The 13,872-nt window shown below is 45.5% G+C and overlaps 1 protein-coding gene across 1 annotated transcript in view; it reads right to left on the reverse strand.

Moving 5' to 3' along the window:
• The window catches only part of NAV2 (neuron navigator 2), a 242,878-nt gene extending 236,711 nt beyond the window's left edge, over window positions 1–6,167 (reverse strand). Inside the window, 1 exon segment of the mRNA XM_075325589.1 lies at window positions 5,254–6,167. Coding sequence (XP_075181704.1) covers window positions 5,254–5,511 — 258 coding nt within the window. The 5' untranslated portion in view covers window positions 5,512–6,167.
• Between the last annotated feature and the right edge of the window lie 7,705 nt (window positions 6,168–13,872).

A 13,872-nucleotide genomic window follows, 5' to 3' on the forward strand; every position in this document is an offset into this window, starting at 1 on the left:
GCATGTACAGTGCTGAGTATTAGGGGCGGTATGTTGGATGTGCAGTGCAGAGTATCAGGGGTGGTGTGTTAGCTGAACAGCACAGAGTATCAGGGGTGGTGTGTTAGTTGAACAGCACAGAGTATCAGGGGGTGTGTGTCAGTTGTACAGTGCAGAGTATTAGGGGCAGTGTGTCGGTTGCACAGTGCAGAGTATTAGGGGCGGTGTGTCGGTTGCACAGTGCAGAGTATCAGGGGCGGTGTGTCTGTTGTATAGTTCAGAGTTTCAGAGGCGGTGTGTCGGTTGTACAGTGCAGAGTATCAGGGGAGGTATGTCACCTGTACAGTGTAGAGTATCAGGGGCGGTGTGTCTGGTTAATAGTTCAGAGTATCAGGGGTGGTGTGTTAGTAGTACAGCACAGAGTATCAGGGGCGGTGTGACTGTTGTATAACGCAGAGTATCAGGGGCGGTGTGTTAGTAGTACAGCACAGAGTATCAGGGGCGGTGTGACTGTTGTATAACGCAGAGTATCAGGGGCGGTGTGTCAGTTGCACAGTGCAGAGTATTAGGGGCGGTGTGTCACCTGTTCAGTGCAGAGTATCAGGGGCGGTATGTCGTATGTACAGTGCTCAGTATTAGGGGCGGTGTGTCGGTTGCACAGTGCACAGTGTTAGGGGCGGTGTGTCACCTGTTCAGTGCAGAGTATTAGGGGCGGTATGTTGGATGTACAGTGCAGAGTATCAGGGGTGGTATGTCGGAGGTACAGTGCTGAGTATTAGGGGCGGTATGTTGGATGTACAGTGCAGAGTATTAGGGGCGGTATGTTGGATGTACAGTGCAGAGTATCAGGGGTGGTGTGTTAGCTGTACAGCACAGAGTATCAGGGGGTGTGTGTCAGTTGTACAGTGCAGAGTATTAGGGGCAGTGTGTCGGTTGCACAGTGCAGAGTATTAGGTGCGGTGTGTCGGTTGCACAGTGCAGAGTATCAGGGGCGGTGTGTCACCTGTTCAGTGCAGAGTATTAGGGGCGGTATGTCGGATGTACAGTGCTCAGTATTAGGGACAGTGTGTCACCTGTTCAGTGCAGAGTATCAAGGGTGGTGTTTCGGTAGTACAGTGGACAGTGTTAGGGGCGGTGTCACCTGTTCAGTGCAGAGTATTAGGGGCGGTATGTCAGTTGTACATTGCAGATTATTAGGGGCCGTGTGTCGGTTGCACAGTGCAGAGTATTAGGGGCGGTATGTCGGATGTACAGTGCTCAGTATTAGGGGCGGTATGTCGGTTGTACAGTGCCAGTGTTGGGGCAGTGTGTCACCTGTTCAGGGCAGATTATTAGGGGCGGTATGTCGGATGTACAGTGCAGAGTATTAGGGGCGGTATGTCGGATGTACAGTGCAGAGTATTAGGGGCGGTATGTCGGATGTACAGTGCAGAATATTAGGGGCGGTATGTCGGATGTACAGTGCAGAGTATTAGGGGCGGTATGTCGGATGTACAGTGCTCAGTATCAGGGGCGGTATGTCGGTTGTACAGTGCACAGTGTTGGGGCAGTGTGCCACCTGTTCAGGGCAGATTATTAGGGGCGGTATGTCGGATGTACAGTGAAGAGTATTAGGGGCGGTATGTCGGATGTACAGTGCAGAGTATTAGGGGCGGTATGTCGGATGTACAGTGCAGAGTATTAGGGGCGGTATGTCGGATGTACAGTGCAGAGTATTAGGGGCGGTATGTCGGATGTACAGTGCAGAGTATTAGGGGCGGTATGTCGGATGTACAGTGCTGAGCATTAGGGGTATTATGTCAGTTGTACAGTGCAGAGTATGTGGTCAGTAGGTCAGTAAGACAGTGCTGCGCTCTGGGGATGGCTGTGTTGTATCAGTGCAGATGTTCCATGTGTCAGCGCTGCGGAGTATAATATCGGTGTAGTATTAGTATATTATCAGCGGAATATATTATCAGCGGATGTTTTGCAGATGTCAGATGGGTGTGCTCCTCAACTACAGCCGCTGGGAACATTCCCTAATATCAGCATGAGCGCAGCTCCGGAGCACCTGCACCTCATTATGTACCCGGGAGGGTCACACCTTAAACACAAAATCGTGAGATTTGTCTTCCTCGTGGAATAATCTGGTCTTACTTGTATCTGAGAAAGCCGAATGACAACCTATATAGCCGCCATTGCATCTGGTGCAGGAGTGGTCACCCGGCTTTCCGTGATGCTGTTGCCGTTCAGGTGTCTGGGAAAGCTGGGTGGCCGGGTGTAGGCACTGCATATACTGGATTTTCCTCCCTGTAGCAGGTGCCTCCACCATCTGACCCCGCAGTGACACCTCTTCCCAGTCCTTCTCTCTTCGCTGCTGGGAGAACTGGCTTCAGAATGAATTTTCCAATGTGTTTGTAGGAAAAAATGACTTGTATAGAAAGACTAAATATAACCAGCCGCTCAGTGCCATCTGCTGGGTGAGCCGCTGCTCAGTGCGGGCTTGGCGTGGGAAGGGCGGCCCCCATCATACAAGCCTGTGCCCCCCATACTCACTCATGTAATAACCCACCTGATACTGATCTCATCACCGATCCCCAAATCTGCCCGGCATCCCCCCCATGATGGAGGATACGGTGATTCATAGTAACACAGTGACAGGAAGCCATTCTGCGCCTGTCAAAATCCATCTTCACGCCTCTCTGCACCCAGCGCCTCCGTGTTACCAGCCCAATTTTCTAGAGTAACACTTTTCCCCATGTGATTATCGTTACGATGCGGAGATGTAACATGCTCCGTGGCGGTTTTCACATACAGAATGCAGAATATTACAATTCTCAATGAAATCTGTCCCCCCCCCCTCCAAATATACTCAGTACCCCTCACCCCCGCCCAGTTACATCACAGACTGGTCTCCATCATATCCACCACTGCATTACATAGGATTACACCCCAGCCCAGACACCAGCCCCTTCCTCTCCATCTTAGTAGTAAAGTCACATCCTTCCCGTCTGATTTGTTTTCCGAGACGACACCTGTCTGAATCTGCAGCTATTAGACGGAGGGGGATATGATGTAAAAAGCAGCAGGAGCAGTGTTCGGGGGCCCGGCTGCCCTATCGGAATCCCATCATGATATATTTATCCCTATACACATCATTTATGACCGGGATTACCATCATCCATCCATAGTAATCCTAAGTGACACCAGTTATCCTGAATCTGTACACAAAATATTCCCGAGGGGAATATTCTACAGAAATTACACATCCTATGCCAAGGAATATCGTGCCCATGTATACTAAGTCCTGGCATAAGGAATAACCAGTAGATGAGACCCCTTCTTCAGGATAATAAGTCCTAGTATGAGGAATAACCAGTAGGTAATACCCCTTCTTCAGGATAATAAATCCTAGTATGAGGAATAACCAGTAGGTAAGACCTCTTCTTCAGGATTCTAAGTCCTGGTATGAGGAATAACCAGTAGGTAAGACCCCTTCTTCAGGATGCTAAGTCCTGGTATGAGGAATAACCAGTAGGTAAGACCTTTTCTTCAGGATACTAAGTCCTGGTATGAGGAATAACCAGTAGGTAAGACCCCCTTCTTCAGGTTGATAAGTCCTGGTATGAGGAATAACCAGTAGGTAAGACCCCCTTCTTCAGGATACTAAGTCCTAGTATGAGGAATAACCAGTAGGTAAGACCTCTTCTTCAGGTTGATAAGTCCTGGTATGAGGAATAACCAGTAGGTAAGACCTCTTCTTCAGGATACTAAGTCCTGGTATGAGGAATAACCAGTAGGTAAGACCTCTTCTTCAGGATACTAAGTCCTAGTATGAGGAATAACCAGTAGGTAAGACCCCTTCTTCAGGATACTAAGTCCTAGTATGAGGAATAACCAGTAGGTAAGACCTCTTCTTCAGGATTCTAAGTCCTGGTATGAGGAATAACCAGTAGGTAAGACCTCTTCTTCAGGATACTAAGTCCTAGTATGAGGAATAACCAGTAGGTAAGACCTCTTCTTCAGGATACTAAGTCCTGGTATGAGGAATAACCAGTAGGTAAGACCTCTTCTTCAGGATCATAAGTCCTAGTATGAGGAATAACCAGTAGGTAAGACCCCTTCTTCAGAATATCTGGGGCAGACAGATTATTTTCAATAGGAAATTTGCTTAATGTCTTCAAGAGCCTTTTGGGTGGTATGTTCTCTGCAGTATAGGAATCACACGCTGACATATCAAACCCTGGTCCATCATTTATGATGGGATTTATTACCAAAACCCATCCATTTCAATACAAAAAAAAAATCTAACTTAATGGTGAGGTGTATATTCTGATGGAATCCCATAGATAGGCCGAGGTAGATCATGCATGTGTACAATAAGATCTGGCAAGTGGCATGGAGAACGATCACTACACCTCCTGCACGTGACCACCACTAACACTACTACCACTTTGGATGACATAGGTAACACTCCCAATTACCCTCCCTCCACCATAATCTCACTGGATTGCAAAGGAAAATCTATGGACCACCCTCCCTTCACCAGAATGTCACTGGATGACACAGGTAACTCTCTGGGACCACCCTCCCTGTACAAGAACATCACTGGATGGCAAAGGTAACTATATGAACCACCCTCCCTTTGCCAAAATTTCACTAAATGGCATAGGTACCTCTCTGGACCACCCTCTCTCCACCAAAATCTCTCTTTATGGCATAGGTAAATATTCAGACCATACTTCTTCTGCAAAAACCTCTATGGGTGGAATAGGTAACTCTCCTATCCATACTTTCTCTACCAAAACGTCTATGGGTGGACTATGTAACCATCCCAAACATCATCCGTTTGCCAGGACCCATTGGGTGGAATAGGTAAGTATCCCAGTCACCCTCTCTCCTCCTGAACCCATTTGCATGGAATATGTAACCATCCCAGTCATCAACCCTTTGCCAGGACCTCTATGGGTGGAACAGGTAAGTATCCCATTCACTTGCTTTCCTCCAGAACCCATTTGTGTGGCATATGTAACCATCCCAATCATCATCCCTTTGCCAGGACCTCTTTGGGTTCAGACCACCCTACCTCAATTAAAAACTCTGTGAGAGTTGCCTATTCCACCCAGTCACCATCCGGCCACCAGAACCTCTTTGGGGGGCATGCTGGCTGCCGGTTTGTTCTACATAATTTACTCTACCCATTACATCATCGAATGTCTGACAGAAAAGCCATAGCTCTGTTTCACAAGACATGGTAGAGATGGCATCTCTGTAGTAAAATGATCATGCTCTGACCTGTGTGTCGAAGACATTCTCCGATGAGTCCGTCTTCTTGATGGGAAGAGCTTCCCCCGTAGACTCGTATCCAAAGTGTGGCTTCAGTGGGATTTGACTCGTCGTATACGATGGCTTGGACACTTCTATCTTGTTCCCTAATTTCAGGTAACAAGGCTGGGGGATTGTCCTTGCAGGAACGTGAAGGATTGGAGCAGCACTATGAACCGGTTTGGGTAATCCCGATTTCATCTTGGAAGCCACCAGAATGGATGGCATCTTCTCCACCTTCGAGACACCTTTTTCTTTTTTTTTTCTTCTCTGTAGACCAGCTTGTCCTGCTAGAAGACTTTCAAATTCGCATCCACTGCAGTGCTATACAGCCAGACATGAATTCAATCAGTGGACCTGTGTTTCCATCACCAAGACATGGTCTCAGAACATTTCCTGCAAAAAGAAGACCTCATGAGCGTATCGGTTCATGGGAATCTTCTCGGCAGATCATCAAGCAAGTCGTCTGACACCTGCAATGGGAAATAGATACTCGTCTTCATTATCTTGTCAGTACATCTTCAGATGCGTCTTGAGAAACCTGCAGCATTTGCTCGTCCCTGGTCTGGATCAGTATGGCTTCTCAGGAGCAGCAGGATTTCCAGCTTAAGATGTATTTCCTTCAGTCTCGGCCAAGAAGCAGATGCAGCTTACGATGATGACGGCTGGTGCCCTTGGCAATATGCTTTTGAGGGAATCGGGCGTCTTAGTTATGACACCAGTTAGTGGTGTGCGCCTGCTGAAAAACCCCGGTGGAAAACTCCGTCTGGCTGATGGGATCCTGCCGCAGAGCACGTTCCAGTGGAGAAATCTCAGCAGTGCGGTGACAGCGCACAGGACTACAGAGCGAACCCAACCTGTAGACCTATGCAGAATTGTAATGTGTCAGTGCACGGAGCTGACTGTGTGTGGGTGCAGCCTGCATTTTGACAGTACAGTACAATATCGGCTGCTGGTTGGTGGATGGGAAATCTCTCTGCAGAAGAGGAGGGGCGGCCGCCGAGCTGTCAGAGCCGTCTCACCGTACTAGGAAAAAGCAACCAGATTTCAAACAGCCTCATAACTGCCGGGAAATAAGGGACGGGTGATTCAGCCCTGGTGGATTCAAGGAAAAACATCGCCCTGGATGGAAGCGATGCATTTCCTGAGATGTGTCATGTTCGCGGGGCTCGGTGCAGGGATCCGGGCACGGGTCAGGTGACTGCCTCCTAATTACGGAAAGGCGGAATATTATCTAAATGATGCAGGTCAAAAGCCGGATCACAATACAGCAACGGTCTGTTACTAAGGAGCAGTATAGTATTGATACATAGTAACAATCGCTCCGGAATACATAGTAACACGGCTCGTAAGGGAAGATATTCCTTCCCGATTATTCCGTATTATGATAACCACAACCTGTTGCACCCAGGACCCCATATATACTCTTATGCTGGGGTCTCACAAGCGTATAATAAAATCCATCCGATTCTCTTCCAGTAAAGGGGGACGATTCTTTTTTCTCACTTGTCATCTGTGTGCTGTCCGTATAAAATCCGTTAGTTTATTTCTCTGCAAAGATTAATACTTTACATGATAATATATAGTTTCCCATCTTACAGAATTGTAATGTATCCATAAAAATTGGATGCCATCCTGATGGTCGGTATGACAGCCAATTTTGCAAAAGTTTGGGCACCCCTGGTCAAAATTACTGATATTGCGAACAGTTAAGCAAGTTGTAGATGAAATGATCAATAAAAGGCATAAAGTTAACGATGACGCATTTCCTTTGTATTTTAGGCAAAGAAAAAGTTTTTTCATCTTTTATATTTTTAAATTAACAGAAAAGAAAAATGGTCAATGCAAAAGTTTGGACACCCTGCATTGTTAGTACCCAAGATCACCCCATTTGGCAAGTATCACAGGTAGCAAATGCTTTATGTAGCAGCCAAGAGTTTCAATTCTTGTTTGAGGGATTTTCATCCATTCTTCCTTGGAAAAGTCTTCCAGTTCTGTGAGATTCCTGGCTCGCCTTGCATGCACTGTTCTTCCTTGGAAAAGTCTTCTAGGTCTGTGAGATTCCTGGCTCATCTTGCATGTACTGCTCTTCCTTCGAAAAGTCTTCCAGTTCTGTGAGATTTCTGGCTCGTCTTGCATGCACTGTTCTTCCTTGGAAAAGTCCTCCAGTTCTGTGAGATTCCTGGCTCGTCTTGCATGCACTGTTCTTCCTTGGAAAAGTCTTCTAGGTCTGTGAGATTCCTGGCTCATCTTGCATGTACTGCTCTTCCTTCGAAAAGTCTTCCAGTTCTGTGAGATTTCTGGCTCGTCTTGCATGCACTGTTCTTCCTTGGAAAAGTCTTCCAGCTCTGTGAGATTCCTGGCTCGTCTTGCATGCACTGTTCTTCCTTGGAAGAGTCCTCCAGTTCTGTGAGATTCCTGGCTCGTCTTGCATGGACTGCTTTTTCCATGGAAAAGTCTTCTAGTTCTGTGAGATTTCTGGCTCATCTTGCATGCACTATTCCTCCTTGGAAAAGTCTTCCAGTTCTGTGAGATTCCTGGCTCATCTTGCATGCACTGTTCCTCCTTGGAAAAGTCTTCCAGTTCTGTGAGATTCCTGGCTCATCTTGCATGCACTGTTCCTCCTTGGAAAAGTCTTCCAGTTCTGTGAGATTCCTGACTCGTCTTGCATGCACTGCTTTTTCCTTGGAAAAGTCTTCCAGTTCTGTGAGATTCCTGGCTCATCTTGCATGCACTGTTCCTCCTTGGAAAAGTCTTCCAGTTCTGTGAGATTCCTGACTCGTCTTGCATGCACTGCTTTTTCCTTGGAAAAGTCTTCCAGTTCTGTGAAATTCCTGGTTCGTCTTGCATGCACTGTTCTTCCTTGGAAAAGTCTTCTAGGTCTCTGAGATTCCTTGCTCATCTTGCATGTACTGTTCTTTCTTGGAAAAGTCTTCCAGTTCTGTCAGATTCCTGGCTCATCTTGCATGTACTGCTCTTCCTTCGAAAAGTCTTCCAGTTCTGTGAGATTTCTGGCTCATCTTGCATGCACTGTTCTTCCTTGGAAGAGTCCTCCAGTTCTGTGAGATTCCTGGCTCGTCTTGCATGGACTGCTTTTTCCTTGGAAAAGTCTTCCAGTTCTGTGAGATTTCTGGCTCATCTTGCATACACTGTTCCTCCTTGGAAAAGTCTTCCAGCTCTGTGAGATTCCTGGCTCATCTTGCATGCACTGTTCCTCCTTGGAAAAGTCTTCCAGTTCTGTGAGATTTCTGGCTCGTCTTGCATACAATGTTCTCCCTTGGAAAAGTCTTCCAGTTCTGTGAAATTCCTGGTTCGTCTTACATGCACTGTTCTTGCTTGGAAAAGTCTTCCAGTTCTGTGAGATTCCTGGCTCGTCTTGCATGCACTGTTCTTCCTTGGAAAAGTCTTCTAGGTCTCTGAGATTCCTGGCTCATCTTGCATGTACTGCTCTTCCTTCGAAAAGTCTTCCAGTTCTGTGAGATTTCTGGCTCGTCTTGCATGCACTGTTCTTCCTTGGAAGAGTCCTCCAGTTCTGTGAGATTCCTGGCTCGTCCTGCATGGACTGCTTTTTCCTTGGAAAAGTCTTCCAGTTCTGTGAGATTCCTGACTCGTCTTGCATGCACTGCTTTTTCCTTGGAAAAGTCTTCCAGTTCTGTGAGATTTCTGGCTCGTCTTGCATACAATGTTCTTCCTTGGAAAAGTCTTCCAGTTCTGTGAAATTCCTGGTTCGTCTTGCATGCACTGTTCTTCCTTGGAAAAGTCTTCTAGGTCTCTGAGATTCCTTGCTCATCTTGCATGTACTGTTCTTTCTTGGAAAAGTCTTCCAGTTCTGTCAGATTCCTGGCTCATCTTGCATGTACTGCTCTTCCTTCGAAAAGTCTTCCAGTTCTGTGAGATTTCTGGCTCATCTTGCATGCACTGTTCTTCCTTGGAAGAGTCCTCCAGTTCTGTGAGATTCCTGGCTCGTCTTGCATGGACTGCTTTTTCCTTGGAAAAGTCTTCCAGTTCTGTGAGATTTCTGGCTCATCTTGCATGCACTGTTCCTTTTTGGAAAAGTCTTCCAGCTCTGTGAGATTCCTGGCTCATCTTGCATGCACTGGTCCTCCTTGGAAAAGTCTTCCAGTTCTGTGAGATTCCTGGTTCATCTTGCATGCACTGTTCCTCCTTGGAAAAGTCTTCCAGTTCTGTGAGATTTCTGGCTCGTCTTGCATACAATGTTCTCCCTTGGAAAAGTCTTCCAGTTCTGTGAAATTCCTGGTTCGTCTTACATGCACTGTTCTTGCTTGGAAAAGTCTTCCAGTTCTGTGAGATTCCTGGCTCGTCTTGCATGCACTGTTCTTCCTTGGAAAAGTCTTCTAGGTCTCTGAGATTCCTGGCTCATCTTGCATGTACTGCTCTTCCTTCGAAAAGTCTTCCAGTTCTGTGAGATTTCTGGCTCATCTTGCATGCACTGTTCTTCCTTGGAAGAGTCCTCCAGTTCTGTGAGATTCCTGGCTCGTCCTGCATGGACTGCTTTTTCCTTGGAAAAGTCTTCCAGTTCTGTGAGATTTCTGGCTCATCTTGCATGCACTGTTCCTCCTTGGAAAAGTCTTCCAGCTCTGTGAGATTCGTGGCTCATCTTGCATGCACTATTCCTCCTTGGAAAAGTCTTCCAGTTTTGTGAGATTCCTGCCTCATCTTGCATGCACTGCTTTTTCCTTCGAAAAGTCTTCCAGTTCTGTGAGATTCCTGGCTCGTCTTGTATGCACTGTTCTTCCTTGGAAAAGTCTTCTAGGTCTGTGGGATTCCTGGCTCATCTTGCATGGACTGCTTTTTCCTTGGAAAAGTCTTCCAGTTCTGTGAGATTTCTGGCTCATCTTGCATGCACTGTTCCTCCTTGGAAAAGTCTTCCAGCTCTGTGAGATTCCTGGCTCATCTTGCATGCACTGTTCCTCCTTGGAAAAGTCTTCCAGTTCTGTGAGATTCCTGGTTCATCTTGCATGCACTGTTCCTCCTTGGAAAAGTCTTCCAGTTCTGTGAGATTTCTGGCTCGTCTTCCATACAATGTTCTCCCTTGGAAAAGTCTTCCAGTTCTGTGAAATTCCTGGTTCGTCTTACATGCACTGTTCTTCCTTGGAAGAGTCCTCCAGTTCTGTGAGATTCCTGGCTCGTCTTGCATGGACTGCTTTTTCCTTGGAAAAGTCTTCCAGTTCTGTGAGATTTCTGGCTCATCTTGCATGCACTGTTCCTCCTTGGAAAAGTCTTCCAGCTCTGTGAGATTCCTGGCTCATCTTGCATGCACTGTTCCTCCTTGGAAAAGTCTTCCAGTTCTGTGAGATTCCTGGTTCATCTTGCATGCACTGTTCCTCCTTGGGAAAGTCTTCCAGTTCTGTGAGATTTCTGGCTCGTCTTGCATACAATGTTCTCCCTTGGAAAAGTCTTCCAGTTCTGTGAAATTCCTGGTTCGTCTTACATGCACTGTTCTTGCTTGGAAAAGTCTTCCAGTTCTGTGAGATTCCTGGCTCGTCTTGCATGCACTGTTCTTCCTTGGAAAAGTCTTCTAGGTCTCTGAGATTCCTGGCTCATCTTGCATGTACTGCTCTTCCTTCGAAAAGTCTTCCAGTTCTGTGAGATTTCTGGCTCGTCTTGCATGCACTGTTCTTCCTTGGAAGAGTCCTCCAGTTCTGTGAGATTCCTGGCTCATCCTGCATGGACTGCTTTTTCCTTGGAAAAGTCTTCCAGTTCTGTGAGATTTCTGGCTCATCTTGCATGCACTGTTCCTCCTTGGAAAAGTCTTACAGCTCTGTGAGATTCCTGGCTCATCTTGCATGCACTATTCCTCCTTGGAAAAGTCTTCCAGTTTTGTGAGATTCCTGCCTCATCTTGCATGCACTGCTTTTTCCTTCGAAAAGTCTTCCAGTTCTGTGAGATTCCTGGCTCGTCTTGCATGCACTGTTCTTCCTTGGAAAAGTCTTCTAGGTCTCTGAGATTCCTGGCTCATCTTGCATGTACTGCTCTTCCTTCGAAAAGTCTTCCAGTTCTGTGAGATTTCTGGCTCGTCTTGCATGCACTGTTCTTCCTTGGAAGAGTCCTCCAGTTCTGTGAGATTCCTGGCTCATCCTGCATGGACTGCTTTTTCCTTGGAAAAGTCTTCCAGTTCTGTGAGATTTCTGGCTCATCTTGCATGCACTGTTCCTCCTTGGAAAAGTCTTCCAGCTCTGTGAGATTCCTGGCTCATCTTGCATGCACTATTCCTCCTTGGAAAAGTCTTCCAGTTTTGTGAGATTCCTGGCTCATCTTGCATGTACTGCTCTTCCTTGGAGACATCTTCCAGTTCTGTGAGATTTCTGGCTCGTCTTGCATACAATGTTCTTGCTTGGAAAAGTCTTCCAGTTCTGTGAGATTCCTGGCTCGCCTTGCATGCACTGCTCTGTTGAGGTCTAGCCACAGATTTTCAATAATGTTCAGGTAAGGGAACTGTGAGGCCATTGTAAAACCTTCAGCTTCACCTTTTGAGCTCATCAATTGTGGGTTTAGACATGTGATTAGGATCATTATCCATTTGTAGAAGCCATCCTCTTTTCTCCTTTTTTCAACTTCAGCTTTTTTTTTTTATAGATGGGGTTATGTTTGTATCAAGAATTTGATGAAATTTCATTGACTCCATTCTTCTTCTTACCCATGAAATGTTCCCCACTGTGCCATTGGCTGCAACACAACCGCCATAGCATGATTGACCCACCCCCATGCTTAATTGTTGGCGAGATGTTCTTTTCCTGAAATTCTGTGCCCTCTTTTCTCCACATATGCCTTCGATCATTGTGGCCAAAAAGTTCTATTTTAACCTCATCAGTCCACAGGACTTGTTTCCAAAATGCATCAGCTTGTTTAGATGTTCTTTTGCAAACTTGTGAGGCTGAATTTTATGGTGAAGACGCAGGAGTGGTTTTCTTCTGTTGACTCTTCCATGAAAGCCATATTTGTGCAGGTGTCTCTGAAAAGTAGAACAATGTACCACAATTCCAGAGTCTGATAAATGTTCCTGAAGGTCTTTTGCAGTCACGCAGGGGTTCTGATTTGTCTCTTTAGCATTCCTATGAGCAGCTCTCACAGAAATGTTGCTTGATCTTCCAGACCTTATCTTGACCTCCACTGTTCCTGTAAACTGCCAATTCTTAATTACATTTCGAACTGTGGAAAGGGCAACTTGAAAACGCTTTGTTTGCTTTTATAGCCTTCTCCTGCTTTGTGAGCATCCACCATTTCTATTTTCAGAGTGCTAGGCAGCTTCTTAGAAGAATCCATGGCTGCTGTTTTTTGGCACAAAGGTAGAGAAGGCTGGGTTTTTATAAACCTGTAAAGTTTGCATCACCTAGCCTCTCCTAACGATGATCGTGAACAAGCCATAACCCTAACAGGCTAATTAAGGTCTGAAACCTTGGTCAAAGTTATCTGAGCACACAAATCTCCAAGGGTGTCCAAACTTTTGCATCGGCCCATTTTCCGTTTTGTAATGTAAAAGATGAAAATACTTTTTTTTTTTTTTCTAAAATGCAAAGGAAACGTGTCATCTTTAACTTTATGCCTTTTAGAGATCATTTCATCTTCACCATGCTTAACTCTTTACAATAACAGTAATTTTGACCGGGGGGTGCCCAAACTTTTGCATGCCACTGTATACGGAGTTTGGCGTCAAATAGCAGCATTCTGAATACAGCTGAGAAAAACAACGCAGATCTGCTCTGCCTCATTGAATAACATTGGTCCGATTTTTATGGGATTGCACTCGTCAGATTAATACGCTCTGGTAAGCGAGCCCTTTGGGCTTAGCCAAAAAATTCAGTAGTCTCACAGTACAGTAAAGTCTTGCAGTAAAGAATTGATATCTATTTTGGTATCGAAAGCTTTGCTCTAGAATTAAAGGGGTTTTCCACCACTCAGACAACTCCTTGCAATTCCCCACGTTTGAACCCATTAAAATAAAAAAAAAACAGCAAGAACATAATTGTGGAAGGCTTCACACTCACATTCTTATTCTTTGTTTGTGATACTACCTTTTATTTTTTCTTCCTTTGCAAGGTTTACAGTTGCATTGATGAACAAATCAATCTCGTGTATGCTGATGTTTACTATGTGACCATGGAATTGACGGTTTAATATTTTTATGTTTAAAAATTTGAATAAAAAAGATGTTAAAAAAAAAATAAAATAACGTAGGCTCCCCTCCGGCGTCGTTCGGAATGAATATGCAGTGATATGAGAATAGGGGATGTATCGGGGTACAATAAGGCATAAAAAAATATACCAAAAGGAAACGTAGAAAAACACACACAAAAACTATGGTTAAAAAAAAAAGAAAACAAAAAGATTAAACGAACTCCAATAAGTTGCATAATAAATAAAATCACATTAACATACAATTGGGGAGAAGAAGCCAAGTCTGATTTTGTGCTCATGGAAGGAAACCAATGACTGTAGGAATACCCCCGTGAGGAGAAAACCCCACAGACCCCACACAAAGTACAAAGAGACCCCCAAAACAAGAGCTCAGAATTACTGAGGACAGATGTGAGGCTGAAAAATCTAAGGAATGAGGGGGTGTTGGCTGTC

This window comes from Anomaloglossus baeobatrachus, chromosome 10, assembly GCF_048569485.1.
Source record: "Anomaloglossus baeobatrachus isolate aAnoBae1 chromosome 10, aAnoBae1.hap1, whole genome shotgun sequence".
Classification (NCBI taxonomy): Eukaryota; Metazoa; Chordata; class Amphibia; order Anura; family Aromobatidae; genus Anomaloglossus; species Anomaloglossus baeobatrachus.